We start from the raw sequence: 20557 nt of genomic DNA, 5'->3' as shown, positions 1-20557 counted from the left end.
GGCCATTTTACTAATTTTATAACGTGGAATAAGAGACCAAATTAATTATATCTGTGTGTTTAACCCCCATTATGAACATACATTTATTTTATACATAATAGTCCTTTGCTTTCTGTTGTATATTGAAACTATAAATACCTTTAATATCTTAGGTTCAGTGGCCATCTGCAAAGAAAATAGACCATAACCATTATTTATCCAACAGGCTAAATACACATAAGGCTAGGCCCATATAAAATCTGAACATGTTTGTGTTAAATACCTGTTTTGTGGCTCACTCACATGTTTACAGCAACCGATTTTACATTAGCCAATTCAGTAAACTAAATCATAATTATTTGCAATCCCTTGTTAAGTATTATATAATCAAAATTTGACTTTAATTTTTTTTACTTTACTTTATTTTGAATTGGACAAATTAATTAGCCTATTCTCCCAAGAAAATCAATGATCTGATTTGAGGAAAAGCACTTCATTTAAAATTCAGAGGAAAAACTGAAATAATGCATGCTAAATATTGGAGTCTGTGGATTTAAGATACAAACCCAAGCTTATTTTTACTCTTCAGAGCAAGTCCATATGGACTATAGCTAGAGCTACCCAATAAAATCTATGTGTAGAATTAGTATGAACTTCCTTTGCAAAAGCTCTTCACAGCCTAGTTAGCAATGCAATATTGTCACCACACCACTCACTCCGCCTTTCCTCCTCTCTCAGAACTCAAAGCCTTAAATCACAACACTAATCCTTGTGAACAGTATTTTTAACTTGCGTTTGAACAGAAAGAACAGCAATAGGATTAGAGAATCAGTGAGGAGGCTGAATCCCTAACTCATGCAGTTGATCTTCTTGCATGCTAAGAGACGCACAGCAGCTTTTTCCTTATCTTTAGTTCAACATGTTGGCAGATTTTTTCAGAGGACAACATCCTGCTTAAATGGAGATCTTGTGGAATATTGTTATCATTGTTCACTGACTTCCTCTCTCAACTTGGTGTAGAGCTTTTTTGTTGGTCTGTTTTCTAAGGAGCCGCCACAATGGAGAATATGAAGCCAAAGCTGAAGGTGCTGAAAAAGCGCCGCTCCAGTCTTTTTGCCACTATAAAACGGGAAATGAGCATGTCACAGAGCCTAGAAGAGCAAGAAAGTGAATTCCCCTTTTCACAGGACTGCTCTGTGAAACCATGGACATCTATGGACAACCTTGACAATCCAGATGATGTAAAAAATGTGAAAAAAGATCCGATCCCAGAAGCACCAAACCCAAGGAAATCAAACATTGTCAACCTCAACGTGGGTGGAAAGGTGTTTCACATCCCAAAGCATTTGGTCCTCCGACACCCAAAAACCAGGATTGGAGTCCTTGCCCTCTGTGATGATCCGGTCAAGCGTTTGACGCTCTGTGACGATTACAATGTTCAGAACAATGAGTTCTTTTTTGACAGGGACCCCATGTTTTTCCACTACATCTTCCATTTTTACTGCAGCAATGTCCTGTGGGTGATGGATAGCCTCTGCCCTGTCAACTTTGAGGAAGAGATGTCTTTTTGGGGGCTGAAACTGAAGGACACTCCAAGGTATGCTCTAGATACTTGATACTCACTACTGTGCTCACTACTGTACTGTGTAGCTTGGCCTGTTGTTGCTTGTATATTTCAAGCAGGATTTTTAAAACATTTTTTTGTAAAAATGGGCAATAATGTTTCTTCTTCTCAGGTGTTGCCGCATTCTGTTTGAGGAGAAAGTGGACGACATCAGAGACCAACTGAAGGTCAACAAGGAGCTCATTGATGAGATTAAGCCTCACCAAGATGACGAGGCCTACAAGACCATGTGTCTTGGAAACTTTCGGAAGATCCTCTGGGACCTGATGGAGAATCCTTACTCTTCTCTGTCAGCCAAAGCCTTTGCTGTGTTTTCCAGTCTCTTTGTGCTAATCTCCATCGTTGCCATGACAATGAATACAGTGAAAGAACTCAGGGAATACAAACTTGCTGGCAAAACCTACATGGAGTGGATAGAGGTTGCCTCCATCCTTTTCTTCACCTTAGAATACTTCTTGCGTTTATTCACCACATCCGACATCAAACATTTTGTGAAGAGTGCCCTCAACTTTGTTGATGTGGTGGCTGTTATGCCATATTTCATCCAGATCATTTTTGAGGTGTTTGTTTTAGATTCAGAAGACTTGGGTGCACAGGAAGATTTGAAGGCCATGGCAAGGGTCAGTAAAGTCAGCAAGGTGCTCAAGGTCGTCAAGTTGATGCGCATCTTCCGTATCCTCAAGCTTGCCCGTCACTCTACAGGCATGAGGGCATTTGGTTTCACCATCCGCCAGTGCTCTGAGCAGGTATGGAGGAGTATTAAACAAGAAAAAATAGAAACACAAAAATACATTTTATGAACATCTTTAACTGAGGAGACATGCATAAATAAAACAAGGAACATACGTAACTCCCATATTAGCCATATGAAAGTGGTCGCTCGTAGTGACAAACCCACAGAGAATTATCACCTGTTTTAGCACCTTTTAGCTCACTGCATTAAAGCTGCAGGTTTTCAAGCCTCTCATTAATGTCATTTGCAGATGTAGGAGACAGCTGTTTTTATTAAAAAAAAGCTCTAAATAACCACTGTATGCTAGTTACCCCAGCACCACAAGGACAGACAAAGCTACTGACTAGCTGGTGAATTTAATTGAGGATTTGGCAGACATTTCTTTAGGAGTTGGTAGAGACCAAAAGCAGAGCTTAAAGGAGAGTGAATATTGGACTGACATTTGGTGGCCTGTTGTTCTTACAATTTGTTCACCCTGCCTCTGATGTGGCCAAAAAATCAGTTCTGGCATATTTAACGTTCACACTGGCTTCGGACACAGAAAGATGTATGGAAACTTTCACCATTCAAAAGGTCATGAAAAATTTTATGCAGTAACCAAGGTGTCCCTATTTTGTAAGGAGTTCAGCTAGGGGGATAAATGTTAATTTAGCTGAATAATAGGTTTTAAAATCCATGATTTACATAACCTGTGTAAGCATTCAGAATACCCTTTTCTTATCTTTTGTGACTTCATTTTCCAATGTAGCACTTTTCTCCATCAGTGCTGCCACCTGTGATGAGACAAAAAAGAGATCTATTTCTAATGGTCATGTGGGTACAGGCCTGACACAGGTTTCTTGTATACAGGAGACCTGTGTGTGAACAATGAAAGTCACAACATTACTCAAATAAATGTATCTGTCACTTCCTAGCTAAACAGTTTTTGGCAACTTCTCTATATTGGGGCCATCCATGTTGAAAACACTGCACAGTAAGTGGTAATGTAGATATATTATGTAGGCTAGGTATCACAGGGGGGTTACAGTAAAGTTTAAAATTGCCATGTGGCCTAATGAGTGGTCCCAGATTTGCAGATATGCATTGGCTAGGCATTTGACATGAACTTTTCTGTGATCCTTTAGGTGTGTTGTCTGTTTCTGTTCATTGCCATGGGAATCTTCACATTCTCTGCTCTGATGCACTCTGTGGAGGTGGATCAGCCTGGGACACCATTCAGCAGCATACCAGATGCCTGGTGGTGGGCTGCGGTGAGTAGGCTAAACTTCATCTTCCAGTTCAGCAATCTAAACATGTCTCTAGTCCTGGACTTTTCTTTCTTGTGGTTTTAACTTTAATTCAAATAGAAAAATACCAAACTGCAACACTATTTTGCAATTAAACCTGGCATGTTTGTGACTTTGCAATGAACTTGGTTGTATCCAAGCAGCATAAAGAAAAAAAGGAAACAAACAGTATAAAGATTTTATGAATTTTAAAATGTGATCAAAGGTCTTTCCTTTCTTACCATTTTCCTTGACCTTAACGGAAAATGTCATGAATCAAGGAAAAATGGATCATAACATTTAATTCAGAAAGTTCAATCAAAGTGCTAAAAAATCCAACTCAACTTGCACTTGCCTGTATGATGCCTGAATTGCTCGTCATTATTAATAAAGCAAGGAATGATGCTCAGTATAGAGGATTCAACCACCTCTTATGGCTGCCACTTAGATTCTTCCGGATCAATTAGCTTAGTTATGAATCTTGCTAAGCTGTTCCTCTTGACTGTGTTGAAGAGACAGAGGAGAAGCTCAGTAGAGGGTGTGTCAGTATGATCAAGCAGAGCAGTGCATTTTGGGTGTCAAGGATTAGGCCTGCCAGGATTTGTGCTGCCTGCCTAGTCAGACCAAGACAAAATTTCAGAGTACACAGCAGAGTCATGTTCTGTGCTATTTTTGTGGCCCTACCAAGCAATGCGCTCATGATGAGATTGTATTTAAAGACTTTGCTAGCTTAGTACAATCCCTTTCTGTGAATGACTGTTTGGTTAAATCAACTGTGATTTGAATCTGAATATAGCAGGAAAACATTTGATCAATTTTTCATTCTAAAAATGGACATGTGGCCGCAACTGTCATTCAACATTGATGTGTCAGTGTGGGCTATGACACGCAAAATTACCGTATATTCAACACCTCAGTAAATGTGAGGAACTGGCTTGTTAAGGCCATCGACGTGTCCTGTTGTTCAACACCAACTTCTGCTCAGCTCTCTGAGTAAAATCACTTAATTGCTAACTAGAGCAACATGGTAACCAAACGTGTTATCACCTCCTCCAAGCTAATTATTTTAGGGGTGCCACGCTGTATGTTGACTCTTGGTAATCTCCACATCCTGCACAAGAACATCAATTTCCTCTTGTGAGCGGCTTTTGTGGCAAATCCAATGCAGACTTTTGTGGAGCATTGAGGATTTGATTGCCCCATGATCGTGTTTAGCCCTCACCACGCAGCCAAGAAGTAATTATAACACGTAACTCTCTGTAAAACTATAACTTGTTATTTTTACATTTAGTGAGCTTTAGGGGTGCTTTGGACAGAGCCAGGCTATCTGATTCCCCTTGTTTCCAGTCTTTAAGCTAAGCTAAACTGACTGTCTCCTGCTGCATCTTCATATTTAGTGGACAAACATGATCAAGAATCAATCAAACAAGAAAGTGAATAAGCATTGATTATTGGCAAAAGTGGCATTGGTGAGAGGACACAGTATTGGAGTCCTGTAAAAAGTAGAGGTTTTAATCTGGAATCAAAAGCTGAAAACATCTTCTCATTACCAAATTGTACAAGAATGCAATTAACATTTGGATTCCAGTTGATTGAGGTTTTGCAATTGACAATGTAATTATACAACAATTGGGTTTAAAGTATATTTATCTAATTAGCTGTTTGATCAAGTTGGTATTAGGGAAGCACTACCACTATTTTGGATTCTGTTTCTCATCATAGTTAAATTTTAAAAGGCAAACTTTGGTAAGGATAAAAGATGCAGTTTGTCTGAAGTTTGCAGTGTTGTTTACCATAATGACATTAACACATTTTGTAAAATCTTTGCCTTGTTTTCATGCACTAACATAGGCTTTAGTGTGTTTGTACATCATCCGCCTGGTTCTCTGTTTTTCTTCCACTCTCATTTAAGGGCATTTGGATTTTATTTATCCGGTGGCAGCTGTTAACTTACGTGTCTAATCCCCTCTAATACTGTGTAACGTGCTTCATTTGTGGCCAGACACAGTGATTGCATTCGAGAGATGGAGAGTGTTGCAGCGCCTTCCTGGAAGTTTATTTGATCCTGTTCATGTTCAACTTGCAGCATAGCAAATGATCAGTACAATAAACATCTGAATTGTGGGATTCTCAGAAAAGCCATTGCCAAGGGTAATTTGGAGAAAGCCTGAAAGGCACCATAAGGATGAGCCATGATATCTACCTGCCTTATTTGGAGAAGAATGACAAAAAGCCCAATATTCACTTTCCACACCATGTTCTATATTTCTTCATGTTAATTCCAAAAAACCCAACTAGATTATGGATGCAAGCAGACTCACTTTACTCTTCTGTTTCTACAGGTGAGCATCTCTACTGTGGGCTATGGAGATGTCGTCCCTATCTCCTATCTTGGCCGCTGCGTGGCATTTGGCTGCATCTCCTTTGGCATAATCCTCAATGGAATGCCCATCTCCATCCTGTTCAACAAATTTTCCGACTACTATGCCAAACTGAAAGAACAAGAATACACATTTTCAAACACAGAACGCACGTTCCAGCTCAAGAAACGTCTGAGGCGCAAGTTTGACAACTGCTTCGAACCCCAGCCAGAGGAATCCGATGATGAGATCCACATTCGGCCCAGTGGAAGGCAAACTATTCATGTGAACGAAGATTAAGAGAAGCTGCCCGGTCACAACCTCGCTTACCCTAAATGGCCTTATCACCCTTCCAGAAAGTGCAAGACCCCATCTGCCTCCAGCTCTGAGCCTATGTGATGTAAGATAAACAATCCAAGGGGGGAAATGGAGGCAGCAGCAGCAAGTTGAGATAAGCTTTAAGCCTGAGCTTTACAGTAGGTGCTGTTTGCATGCTATGGGTGATGACTCCTCTGTTAAATGAACAAGATGCTGCCACTGGACAGCTTGTTATTTGTTTCCAAAAAAAAAAAAATTTCAACTAACTGTGACTTAACTGAAATAGATGTTTGACAAAAGGAGGTCAAATAGTAAAATTATGAATGAAGCAATATTACGCACATCATTTCAAAGGGAGCGTGATGCTTGCGAAGATGTTTTCATTGAAAGTGCTATTAATGAACTATATTTGACATTCTGGATGGTCTGTTACATTTTACTTTACATTCTTGATACTCTGCATAAAAGACAATATAACTTTAATTTCAATCTTCTGTAAAACATTTGGCAAATAACAGCCAGTCAGACATTGTGGATGGATTTTAGTCACTGTCTTGCACTTTCTTATACCAAGGAAATACAAGTGTATAAGACACAAGAACTTCTCAGATTTACTGTATGTACACCCTGAGAAAAATTTCAACATCTCTGGTGAAAAGCACTTCACATTCTGTGTCATGTGCATTATTGTCAAGAGCACACTTTTTTTTCTGGACGGTCATCTGGCATGCATTTGACTGAACCAAAGTGGGAGGAGAGGGGAACTGGAGGTGTGCCAGTAGTGGTCAAGAGCCACAGTGTAATTTTGTTGTCAAGGATTACCGGGATTTGCACTTATGCTTCCTTCCTGGTCAGACAAGGGCAAATGTCAGTCAGGTACTGTGCTATTTTGGTGGAGAGTCTGCACAATCAGGCTCTATTTAAGTGCTTACAAGCTACTTTCATGGATGATAGGTGATTTATTTCTGATATAGATCTCTCAAGTTGAAAAAACTTAATTTTCATATTAGTTACACATGTGCAATGATATATACAGTATATATAGTAATAGTCATCTAGTATATGGCATCATCCCAACAGGAAGAGAGATTTGTGCTCCATGTTCTTGGCCTGTAGATGTCACAGACAAGCGTGACCCACTCCTGTAGTCAAACTGTCCTTCCACTATGCTGGTGGCTTGTGTTGAGCTCTTTGGCCAAAATCATTAAACCAATTAGTTTGCTGGGCAACAGTTCTCCAAGGACCACAGAGTTTCAGTATGTGTTATCTCCTTCCTAACATATTTAAGGTGCTGTATTGGCTACTCTCTCATGGTAACTGACAAGGCAAGAATTTCTCTCAGATATGCTCAATAATATTCTGTCCAGTGCACTGGTTTAAAACAAACAGGACGGATTTAAGGGGAAGGAAAATAAGTTATTTGATTGGTCATGATCAATGCCAGCCCCAACCACACCCACTGATTCACCTCTGATTTACAAAAACAGAGCCCTATGAAGTATTAGACATTGACTTCACTCATACAGAAAATATCTAGAGACAGCATTGTGAGCATTTTCAATGTGATTATTGGTCACCAGCATCACGTTACTCTTGTTTCCTTTGTTGTAGGTGGCTGAGGATAACAGGGAAATCATTATTTCATTTGTAAGAGTTTATTTCAAATCAATGAATGTGAAGGATCTGTCTACATGTGACGGATGTGTCCAATATTTGTTAACATTGTTAACAACAGTTGCTTAAAGATTTCAGAGGTTTTGAGTTGGGAGTCACTGGGTTGAAGTCCTTGAGAAATCTTGCAGAATTTTACAGATGAAAAAGTTCATTCATGCTGAGCAATCAAATATGACCAAAGAATGTCATTCTTTTATATCTGTTTCATTGTACAAGCATTTCTAGTTATTTAATTACATTTTCAATTCATATACATATATTCCTTGAGAAAGCCAATCTATTAATCAGTGGCTGTAAACAATGAGTGTTGCTATGTGCTGATACCACAAAAAAACATGTAAAATGCATTTTTTGTTATATATTATACATATTCTAATGTGGAAAAAGGTAAAGAGTACTTCTTGCTCAATAAAAAACTCTCTTTATGTACATAGCACTACTGTATTATCATAATCATTATCATCCATATTCCCTTTAAATACACGAAACCTGATGTCCATGTCTATTAGCAGACGCCTCATTTGTCTCATTCGTCTGAAGGACGATGCTGCCTGTCTAATAGTATTAGAGGATAAGGTAATGGGAGAGATGCCAATGGTTTAATAGTGTCGTCAGCGCCAATTAAAACTCAAGAGTGCTGAGAGGTTCTGGCTGTCTCATGTGACTGAGCCGGGACTGAATGGATAGGAATAGATGCAGCTGAGAGGGACATCAGGGAAAGGTCAGTAAGACAGATGGACACAGACAAACAGGTAGACGGATAGATACACACATACAATGTTGGGGACAGATAACACTAAACCACCTGACCAAAAAAGTTTCTGCATATAAAAAGGGATATTTTGATATTTCTCTTTCACTCAGTGGGAATTTACAGCATGTACAGAGAATATATTTGGCTGTATCGACTGTATGCCTTCTTGGAAAGGCATACTGTATAGGCCTTTTTCATTAAAAACATCCTGACATGTCACAACAGGAAAAGCACAGGTGTAAATAATACAATTAATGATGGCTAAATTTTATTTAGCTGCTTTAGTTTCAGGGTCCTGGTATTGTGCATGCTTGGCTCACTGTCATGACTGACTGGAACATTTCCACAGAACAAAGCCATCGTTAATGTTGTTAGTAACACCTGTGCTGCTACTACTATGACAAGTCAAAATGTCTGCTGTGAAGAGAGGTCTGTTCACTAAAATTAGGCAGTAGGAGCAAGAGGCTGAGGGTTCTTTGCAAGGTGTTTTCAGACAGAACGCAAAGCAAATTTCTGCCTTCTGTTATTTGCTCAAATTTGACAACTGAACCATTTTTGCAGTATACATTTATTAGCCCCAAACAGCCAATGTACGGATTGTACAGATGGTAGCTGTAGCTGATTAGCAACGTACACACCATCCATCCATGTGTGTGTGGAATTTGTTGACAAATCTCATGTTCAGAGCCAAACCAACAATGAACTCATGCTTCTTACAGGTATTCTGTGTATCCAAGACCTTCGCTAGCTTGTTGTGCTACATATCAGGACCTCTTGAATTCGTAATGAAGTACTTTGAGAAATGTATAATGTAGTACAAAGAGGTTGTGATAGGCTATGTAGCACAACAAGCTACGTAGTGAAGCTCTGTAAACAGAACCCAGTTCCTAGCGCATTCGCAGTGTGTCTGCTGTACAAGGAACTACTCTCCTGAAACTGAAAACATGATTGCTATTATTAGTCTTTGGAGTCGTTTCTAAACAAACAAACATGCCCAAACTCTCACCCAGTGCAGTGGTGTGGCGTAAGGATAAGTCACCAGCCTTATTGTTTAACAGTGTGTGTGACAGTTCACGCTCTGACTGATCTCAGTACTCACCTGAAACTCCAGTTATTTCTGTTATTTTCCTTCAGTCTCCTCGTCTCTATACATTTATGAAGTAGATTCATAGAGCCCTGGGACAACTGAAAACATTAGTTCTAGTTAATGTCTTTGACTCTATTCGCACCGCCTAGAGTATTTGTATGTATTTGCGACCACTTGTGTCTCTCATGCATTCATGCCACATCTACTGAATACTTTACCAAACATTGTGCACATTGCTGGTTACTTGCTATCCCACACTGCTTTCAAAAGCAATTAGCTTGCGTCCCATAAAAAATGAATTTGGGCTTCAAAACTTCATTTTGCGCCATTCAGTGTTCAGAGGGGTCTGACACATACTTCATCGACCTCAAAAACCACTCTGATCGATCTTAAATGTTGAGTTAACATTTGAAGTTAACATCTTGAAGACCTGGAACCACAGATGTTTCCTTTCACTCCAGAAAGGACTCATTTTTCATCTGTAGTTATGAAAAAGAAGTGCAGAACATAACATTTGAGAGAACATATTAGCCAAATCGAAATTTTTACAGTCCTCAGTAAACATTAAAGTCAATTGTGCAGTATCACATCGAGCCACAGACACTCATCTATCAACATCTATATAAAATATCTGTTAATGAACAGCATCAACTTATTTTTTCCCCAACACCTTCTAAAAGAAATAAAGAGAAATAAGTAGGATAAAGGGGATAAACACGTAGCAGCTGAGTGTAGTAAATCAATCACTGCAGTGAAGAATAACGTCATTAGAGGTTAAAATGCCATGCATAGCCAGAAGTACATTTAAGATGTTGACGTGCCACCTTACATATTTTTAATCAGTGCTGGAAATATGAAACACTCATCTCTGGCATGATTACGCAAATACAGTGAGGCCTGGGGTGACCATGTGTGTGCATAGTTGCGTCAATATCCTTGACGTCTTTTTTTGCCAGTCGCACTCTGTTCCAATTAACTCCCATCCCTCAAGATGTGTCAAGATAAGGTGTAAAAAAGCAATGCATAAGGACAATAGTTCACTGTAATAACATGAATTATGACGTTTGGACAATTTCTAAACATATGTGAGAGTTGTATTGTAGTCGAATGGGAAATCAGGGACGTCAACAAAATTAACAAATGAATGATCCTGATACCACATAAAGATCAGTAGGCACAGGGCCTTCTTTTCTAAATAAAGGTACAAATGCAGACTACTGTGGAGTCACAACATGACTAGAGCAGATGTTCTTCTGAGCCTCAATAACGGCAAATAATTCACTAAACTTTAAAACCGTAGATCACTGTCAGTCTAGGTTTTTATCTCAATGAGAGTTTCAGCCTTGAGGGCATCACTCTCATACTGAGCTTGAGATCAGGACATGCTTTTCCTTCACCAAGGCTGAATACATCTTTGGAAGAATCTGTGGCCTCAGTGTTTTTTTTTTTTTTTTAAAGCCGTCAGTACAGGTAGCACATATTCACTATATAAACCCCCTCAAGATCACCTCATAAGTCATCACACATCCTTATTACTCTCCACACGCCCAACCTCTCTAATCCATCCATCCATCCATCCATCCGGGACGACATCCTACAATGTCTGCTGCTAAGTGTTTGCTGTCTCTGATGGTGGTGTTTGTAGCAGCAGTGTGTGTGGTTCAAACGCAGGAGAGGATTAAGATGTGTGGGAGAGAGCTGATACGTCTCGCCGTCTCATCCTGTGGTAACTCTCGGCTTAGGAGAAGCATCCCAGACGTAGAAGTGGGGCAGCGTCAATTCACTTCTCACTGTAAGTACTTTATGTTACAATTTTAACATCAGGTGCCTTTGGTTCAGAGCCACTGTTTGCTTTAATACCAGTATTGTGGATGGTCACCAGACACATTTAACATTTTAAACATTTAAAAACAGGTTTGAGTCTGTATAACTTTATCTCTCCTGCTGTAGAGACATAATTTTTCTCATCAAGCTTTATGAATATCTTACCTCTGATCCAGCAAGATGAATATTCTCATGGATTCATAGCTATTTTATCAACTTATTAAATAATTCAATTGATAAACAGCTAGATAAATTTCTCAGTGTTTTAGTGGCATTCATGTCAGTTTGCAACTGCATAACCTTGTGTCTCACAGTTTGCTCCAAAATGTAATAAAAACATCAAGTTCTGAGCATAAAACTATAGATCTCTATCTTTTCTTTCCTTCTCCTCTGTGCAGGGGACCAGGATGCCACCACAGAGGAGCTGCAGGCTTCGGAGACGGTCCACATGCTTTCACAGTCTGATGGGGAAAAGGATGTCTTCGCCTTGGCTCCTCATTGGTACCCCCTGTCCAATCGCATCAGACGAGCTGCTAGAAAAATATCTGATATTTGCTGTGAGAAAGGATGTAGCTTGAGAGAGCTGATCCAGTTTTGCTAGATGTATTCATGATTATGACACATTTGGTTGCAAGACGAGTTAAGATATTGTTACAAGTTGCCTTGAGAAGTCAAATTAAAATGATTTTGCTATATTTCCAATCTTGTAGCATTCTGGCAAACACTGCACACCAGTAATTATAGATACTTGATCATATTTAATAAATTATTTACAATGACATACAGGAGGTAAAATCACACAGACTGGAAAATTGAAATGATTGTTTATTTTGTATTAATATATTTGCAATCATCAAGCTACACTGTTATAAAGCTTTTGATGATTATTTATGAAGGTTTATTTGTTATGCTTTTTTTCAACGTTCCAACTTCTTTCAACTAAATGCAGAGCAAAACTATCAACTCAGTATCACAATATTGCAAATCCATTTAATTAAAATCACATTTTAAGGACGATCTCTTGAGACTGAAATCTGTTTTTCAGTAGACTTCTGCTCAAAATGTCCGCACAATCATGTTGATCAAACCAACACAGAACAACATACAATAACTTGGACAGATCTGGGCCGAATATTTGTAAAAAAATGTTTAGACTCCGTGATCCATTTCGGTTGATACTGTACAATTCCCTAAAACTATCTGTATTTGACAAGGAGTACTGGCAGACAACAAAATCATGTTATACTAATTATGAACGTAAATATCAACATGTTGCCATTGTTTACTGTGTAAAATTCTACTACCATCATTTAAATTTCACAGATTGGTTTTATTTTGCATCTGTCAAAACTGGTGTCTTATCTGTATGAATTAACTGGCAACACACCAATCAACACTTCTAAACAACTATATAAAATCAACACTTAGTAACACTGTGTTCTGTTGTTAATTAAAATAATCAAACTTGCAGAGAAATTAACCCTGAAATTGTGAATACACATACACACACGGGCAATAAGACAGTGGTTCTAAAAGTGGGGTCCGGGGACTCCGAGGGGTCCGTGAGGGGGCTCCAGGTGGTCTCTAGCAAAAGGGAGAATAATTTATTTTCACTATAATTCCATCCATCAAGTAACACAATGACAGAATGTATGACTGTTTTGGTCATGGGTTTCATACACTTTCTCCAATAAAACATCTAAAAGCAAAAGATGGGGGACCCTGGGGCAGAATCTTATCAAATGGGGGTCTGTGGTCTAATTTGTGTCAGTTTAGGGGTTCTTGATGTAAAAAAGTTTGAGAACCACTGCTATAAGACACACACTGGACTAATGCGACAGTGTGAGTTTGCTTTACAACACTGGCGCTCTCTCTGATAGCACTAAATCGGATTGAGGCCATTGGCCGAGGCATTCAGCCCCATAATAACAGAAATAATCTCTGTAACCCGGCCAGTTTCTCACACTGAGGAGTGCATAATTCTCTCAACGGATAATCAAATGTGGTGCTGATTATCTGCCACTCTATACTGCAGCCTTCGCTAAATGAGTCTTAATAGCAAATGAAATCAGCCTACAGTGACTGATTGGTTAATTGGTTTTATTTTTGGGAAGGATGGATTGCGTTGTATGTACAATTGGTTTTTGTGTAATTGGTTTTTATCTGTTTGTTTATTTATTTATTGGACAAAACAGCTGAAGATGAATTAAGATCAACTTGTAAGCAGATAATTCTGCTTGAAAGGCTTTTAACCACAGATACTTAGAGAATACAACAGTCTGATAGTGTTTTTAATTAGTGGCTACATCTAGCAAACATCTGCTGTTCTACATACATCACCTTTTAAACATTAAAACTATTTCTATGCTTGTGTCCTTGAGCTTATTGTAATGATACAGTCTGTATATTGGCCATAAATGAATAATATTACATTAGAGGATATTTCAAATGAGAGAACAAACTAGACAACAAAACTATGAATTAAAACCCAAATTACACATGCAAGTACATTTACACTTCATTTTAAAGGTTTAAAACTTGCCAGTCATTTTATACAAAGTTTCCTGGAACAAACTATGTAATTTGGTATATATATGAGGGAAAACAGTGTACACTTACAGTTAATTAATAGCAAGTGTAATATATCTTTAGCTAGAGCAGAGACAGCCAGACGAACATGCAAAATTGTGCAAAATTGTGAAATTTGCCAAACATACAGTTCAAACTAGAGAGGGAGTTAAGTTTTCAATGATAGAATGAATGATATTGAAATATTAAATTGGGTTTAAATGAAGGAGTTATCTGAATGAAATTCCTCAGTGAAGTCAACAACTGCTAATAAGCTCAACACAAGTTTTTCAGAAAATTGTAAAGAAAGCATCCACCTGTAAAAATAAAGCAATGAACCAAAACTATAATTCTTTTCAGAATTAAATAGGTGCAAAACATGTGTGCACTTTTAAATAGACAATTTGCAAATTTGGAGGGAAAGGAAGAGAAAGCAGGAAATGATCTGACCGAGGGGGTTTGTGCAGTGTACCATGTTAACCAGCAGAGAGTGACAGATATCTGCTTTTAAATGATGTACTTTCTGCTCGGCCTTCCTGCATCTACAGCAGGACTGACCTTTCATAGTTGACCCTGGTGAGTAGAGGGCCAATTCTGACAATTCAGGAGTGTTACTTTTAAATTTTAATGTTAATATATCAATTATTTTAGTTCCATTTCTGCCACGTTTCCCTCTCCTGCTGTGATGGTCAGTCTCTTGAGGCTCATTATTGTAAAATGGCCAATCACCTCAAGTGATCCTTTATCTCCTTGTGACAAGAGGATACATCTGATCAGAGGACACTTCTATTCCTCAGCCCATCATCATTTAGTGCCAAAATGAAATGCCACTCACACACGGCTGCATGGGGCCTCTTTGATGGACTCCTCTACATGCCTGTTTTTCTGTCTGAAAAGCTGCTAAACCAAATAAAAAAAAAAAACTGAAATCAAAACCTTTATCTCTCTCGCTGACTTTCTATCTCTTTGTATCCAGTTTCAGTGAGCAGGAAAAGCAGCGGGACAGAATAGCACCTTCACTGAGTGCCAGAAGAGCAGCTACACTACTCACACACATGCATGAACACACACATACAAACACACACACACACACACACACACACACATGCACGCATGCCAGGCAGGAGAGTGTGTGAGTGTGTGTGTGTAGTGGACTGGTGGGTGTCAATTTGCATGTAAATGAAATGGCTCTCAGTGCTCTTGTTTCCAACAGTAAAAGTGTCAGGGCTAAAGATGCTATATTTGGTGTATGTGTGTGTATACGGTTCATGTTTTGACACATGGCACATGTATACACTCTGCATATATGTGCATGTGCTCTGCATAATGGTGCGAGTGTGGGTGTACAAGACTAGGAAACCCATTTGAAGTTCATGTCTATACTTATCTATTTTTTCTACCACTGTGTTTGTGTGTTTTCTTTGTAACCAGTGGGCACATATGGGTGCGGGAGCAGAAGTAAGGACAAACACTGACATGTCTGGTTTTTGTGTGTCCATCATTATTAGTGCTCGGGGCATGCTTCTACATAACACAAACTGTCAGATGTTGTTTCAAAGAAATCCTCAGTTAACAGGCTCTTTGTCTTGTCTTGCATTATATGGAGCCAGAACAGTGACTTTAAGTTTTGGCTTTGAAAATCAAATTTGGCATTGAAAACAAAACCTGAACTGAAAAATAAAACATTGGCATTGAAACAATTGTTTTGAAAAAGTTGTAATGGCACTGAAAAGTTAAACACATTCATTAAAAAATCAAGCTTTTAATAAAATATGAATGTATTATTCTTGTTTATTTTTGTGACCATGCACTTGCAATCCTATTATCTTATTTTATTTTGATATTTTTTAAAATTCTGATGTGTTTTTCAATGACAATCTTCACATTTTCTCTCAATGTCATTCTTTGTATGCTGACAGTGTTTGACAGAGCACCCTCTTATATTCATATTTTATTAAAAGCTTGATTTTTTTAAATGACTTTTATTTTTCAGTGCAACGTTTTTCAGTGTCAATACAACTTTTTGTCAATACAAGTGTTTCAATGCCAGTGTTTCTTTTTTCAGTTCAGGTTTTGTTTTCAATGCCAAATTTTATTTTCAAAGCAAAAAATTAAAGTCACGGTTCTGGCTCCATACACATTGTCCCTCTCTGCAGTGATGAGCAGCAGTTTTTGATTGATTGTGTGGAAGCATGTTGTTTATCTAAAGCAGCCAAAACTTTGAAAATGCACCAGCTAGCTAGCAGGTGCTGCACTGATGTCATATGGGAAGGATGATAGAGGAAGTTTACCATGTTTACTATTCTAGCATTCAAGTCATCAGATGCATCAAGACCGTTGTATGATTGCAGAGTTGGTCAAGTGACAATATAACACCATATCCATTCAATTTAGGTTAAACTACCTTGAACAACAGACTTTGCTTGCCTGAGGTGACCATATTTATTTATTTTATATTTTCAGGCATTTCTGCATTATTAAGCTCCAAGTTGGATATATTGCCAGAAGAGTCACCAAGTTGTCATTTCAACTTGGATGTTGACTTGAACACTATTTACATGTCAGAAACTGTATAATAATGTGTGACAAAATCCCCTCCAAACACTGCATATACTATATTCTGGTTTTCTGTTTTGCACTCTGCCTCACAGGTGGATATAAAAGGCATGTTGGAAATGTCATTTTTAGCATTTAACTCTTGATCAGGTCGATCACTCCAACTGACCACTTACCTTCAGGAAAACAGCTTCAGAGCATGCAGGACCAAAAACCATAACAAAAGAAGCTGCCAATGCATTCTGTTGTTTTTAAGCCTATAGTGGACATTTTAACTGACATAGCAGGATCTCCCAAAGGTGTAACAACTGGCATGTGAAAACTCCTGTTTACAGACACAGATACAGACTACTTACACAGAGTGGATTTCTCTTTTCCATGCAACATGCAATTGAGAAACATAAGGTGACACATTTTTTACTTAGGCCTCGGCATCATTCTTGGTGGATAACACATTTAGTTTTTTTCACATGTATTTGATGTGTAGGTCTACATACTCAAGAAATAAGCTTTCCAATTAAATCTTGGTTTTGAGGCCACTTTCTATTTGCTTTGTGTTTGCTTTACTCAATATTAACTCTAGCGGTTATTTCGACTCTATAAACCAACTAATACACCATCAACTGAATTTATGTGTTGTTTCTCTTGAACCTCGGCATAAACAAACACAAAGAACATTTCCGCTGCTGAATGTTTCAATCAAAGCCAGGGTTTTTAATTAATCTCGGCCCCAAAACATCATCCTCTATATCAGGCAACTTGGTTATCTTTCCATCTGCGCCTCCTCCTACTACGAAGTGACGGGTCTGTCTTCTTCTCTGCTTGACAACATTTAGATGGCCTGACCAGCAGTGACAGCTTCAGGAGCATCGTGTGATTAGACGCTCCCAGGGGAAGAGGGAAAGGAAGACGGAGCCACCAACAGAGCTTTCTTGTTGTCTTTCGATGTTCTCTGATCTCCTCTCATCTACCTGGCTGCATGACTGGGATTTGTGTTTCACTATCTTTAGCCTTGTTATTACTAGATACTGCAAATAAACCGTTTTCTGCTAAGAAAAACTGTAGTAAAGTAGTTAATCTAGATGTTATAACCATATTTAAACCAAGATTTGCAGATGTCTGTATTCTTTTAATATCTATTCAATGATAGAAAACCATTCTAAGACATCTTCATTATCATAAACACATAGTATATTATCTAATATATTACAAGCTGCCAGGAAAACCTTAATTTTTATGGGGCTCATAAATAATAATATTAGGATGAAGCTCTTTTATAGCCTTGTCAAAACCTCTGTATGTGTTTTGTTGGCGTTAATAAGTAGGATTTACTGTGTTTAGCTCTCTAAAGAGGGATTCGGTGGTTCAGACTGCAGACAGATGATCGCTAGAAGGCATCAGTGGTCTTGTCACTCTATCATGGGTGTTCTCATGTTATCCTGATCCTCCTTGCTGATTGTCCTTAGCATTACTTTCTAGTCAAGTCAAGTCAATTTCATTTATATAGCGCCAAATCACAACATAAGTGATCTCAGGGCACTCTTCACATACTGTAGAGCAGGTCTAGACCGTATTCTTTAATTTACAGAGACCCAAAATTTCTCATGAGCAAGCACTGGGTGACAGCAGCAAGGAGAAACTCCCCTTTAAAGGGAAGAAACCTCGAGCAGAATTGGGCTCTGGGTGGGTGGCCATCTGTCTTGACCGGTTGGGTTGTGAGAGAACAGTCTACAGTCTGCCATTTTTTTTTTTTTTTACACAATTTGGATGTAAAATATCACATATTTGGCTCATCAGAAGGTTCTTTTCTATTTCTGTACTATCTACTTTACTGTCCTTTTCATTTCTTTAGAAATATATTACTGTATATTGATAATCCTACCCTTTTCACTTCACAACCTAATAATATTCCTTATACCCTGCAAAAGAAATAGATGACCACTAAAATACATGTCTTGGGGTCTTTATTCACATTTACTAAATTATTTTGAGCTGGTCTAATAGGCCATGGGTATGTGGTGACAGTTTTCTGTTTTATTCTTCTACGACTGAAATGTCCCCAGACAGATTTTTGTAGCCAGTAGCCTCTGAACCAAAGCCAATTACCACCTCAACTTCCTTAATTACTTTCTCGCCCTATACGGTCTTCCATATGCATGTCATTGCGTCAGCTTAATCTGTCCAGTGCAAGAATAGAAGCACATGCAGCAAACACCACACACACACACACACACATGCAGAGACATTAACTACCACTTTGTCACAACCTCTGGGCCACTGGGAGGTGGTGAAGCTGAACTAATAGAGCTGAGCTGGTAGAGGGCAGTGTGGCAGCAGCAGCAGCAGCAGTAGCAGACGCTGAAGCAACTGCAGGCTACTTTTCTGCAGCTGCAGAGCTGAATGCCTCAGCGCGCTGGACTGGATGCTCTGCGCTGCTGCTTAAAGCCAAATGGCAGTGCTGAATAATTGGGACTCTATACTTTGTGTAGCATTTAAGACACTTAAACCCTGAACCTTGGCAATACACTTAAAGCTGTTTCTATAGTGGAATAATACCATGCATCAGTCATCTTGTATATTTGTAAGATTTTTATTCTTTTTGCTGATATAATGAATGGAAAGAAGAGATTGCAATTCTAAAAACAATGTACTTTATAATGCTTATAGTGTGTTATACAGTGGAGTAAAATAAAACCAAAATGTTTGTTCTCCTACTGAGTTCTCAGCATTAATATGACCCAGGTTGTGATTTTATTGAATTGTGTTGTACCTGTGAATAGATGCTTGGATAAATAAAAGGATTAAAATCAAAACCTTTATTTCTCGACTGGAAAATTGTCCAGACACAGGTGAGCAGCAGTGTAAAGTCCAGTGTAAAACAGAATAAATGCTGTTGAATCAATCAGTTTGAGAAAATATTGGAAGAGCTTAATTAAAACTAAAACTTTTATGAAGATCACAGTAATTCACTTTACATCCTGACCAGAGACTGAAAACTTACCTGACTTCTCTCAACACACATCCTCAGAGAGCTTCATTTCTTCAGTACCACTTGCAGGTCCACCCTGTTTGTGATGCCATAACTGCGACGTGATGCCACTTAATCTGTCAATCTAACGTGATGCAATTACTGCACGGCCGGCTTTTACTCTGATGCTGGAAGTCACTGGGGTTTCTTGTGAAGTTGAGGCTGATTGGAGGAGGCACCGAGACTCAGCTGTTGTCCTGTGTGTGTGTGTGTGTGTGTGTGTGTGTGTGTGTACATGTGTGTTTGTGTACATCATGTGTGTACATGTGTGCGTCAGCTCTGAAATGCAGAAAGAGAAAGACGCTCCTCTGATTCCAGCAGACAGTGTGGCTGATCACACACAAGACAGAAAATTAGACTCCAGTGTAATGAAAAAAGAGGGAATTGATAAAGGCAGAAAATGTGAGTGTGTGTGTGTCTGTGAGTGACTGAGTGTGAGTGAGTAGGAAAAGGGTAAGAGGAGAAAAACGAGACAGGGAGAGAGAGGCAGGAACAGCGATGGGCAGGCCCAAAAAACGATTACTCCAGCTGCTCTTTCACAGCTGCTCCCAATTGCTCCATTGCACCTCTTTCTCTCTGTCCATCACTCCCTCCATCTCATCTCATACAGCCATGTGCGACTGGGCTGCTTGTAGCTGATTTAATGTTGACAAAATACTACTGAGTGGGAGTACTTAACTGGTGTGGCACCCTGTTTCAATGACGTACCATCTGAAGATCTCGCTGTGAAGCAGCAGGAGAGAATTAGACTAAGACTGGATGTTAAAATATCATCAGATCGTTAAAA

General features: G+C 38.8%; 2 protein-coding genes across 2 annotated transcripts; both read left to right on the top strand.

Annotated features, from left to right (window-relative positions):
* Positions 1-86: 86 nt before the first annotated feature.
* On the top strand, positions 87-8431 carry si:rp71-39b20.4 (potassium voltage-gated channel subfamily V member 2). Its single transcript, XM_067605480.1, has 4 exons — positions 87-1576; positions 1716-2349; positions 3461-3586; positions 5944-8431. The coding sequence occupies exons 1-4, from the start codon at positions 1038-1040 to the stop codon at positions 6259-6261; spliced, it is 1617 nt and encodes a 538-aa protein (XP_067461581.1). The 5' UTR covers positions 87-1037; the 3' UTR covers positions 6262-8431.
* Positions 8432-11236: 2805 nt separating this feature from the next.
* insl3 (insulin-like 3 (Leydig cell)) lies at positions 11237-12509 on the top strand. Its single transcript, XM_067604640.1, has 2 exons — positions 11237-11586; positions 12017-12509. Exons 1-2 carry the CDS (start codon positions 11394-11396, stop codon positions 12217-12219), a joined length of 396 nt encoding a protein of 131 aa, XP_067460741.1. The 5' UTR covers positions 11237-11393; the 3' UTR covers positions 12220-12509.
* The last annotated feature ends 8048 nt before the right edge of the window (positions 12510-20557 follow it).

Source organism: Thunnus thynnus, chromosome 12, assembly GCF_963924715.1.
Source record: "Thunnus thynnus chromosome 12, fThuThy2.1, whole genome shotgun sequence".
In the NCBI taxonomy this organism is placed as follows: Eukaryota; Metazoa; Chordata; class Actinopteri; order Scombriformes; family Scombridae; genus Thunnus; species Thunnus thynnus.
This window is presented reverse-complemented; position numbering and strand designations above follow the sequence as displayed.

Bases quoted from the DNA above. Each gene is read 5' to 3' on its own strand.
- si:rp71-39b20.4 (XM_067605480.1), top strand. From the start codon at position 1,038: ATGGAGAATATGAAGCCAAAGCTGAAGGTGCTGAAAAAGCGCCGCTCC. The intron at 1,577-1,715 runs GTATGCTCTAGA...TCTTCTTCTCAG, and splicing joins AAACTGAAGGACACTCCAAG to GTGTTGCCGCATTCTGTTTG. The intron at 2,350-3,460 runs GTATGGAGGAGT...GTGATCCTTTAG, and splicing joins TCCGCCAGTGCTCTGAGCAG to GTGTGTTGTCTGTTTCTGTT.
- insl3 (XM_067604640.1), top strand. From the start codon at position 11,394: ATGTCTGCTGCTAAGTGTTTGCTGTCTCTGATGGTGGTGTTTGTAGCA. The intron at 11,587-12,016 runs GTAAGTACTTTA...TCCTCTGTGCAG, and splicing joins GCGTCAATTCACTTCTCACT to GGGACCAGGATGCCACCACA.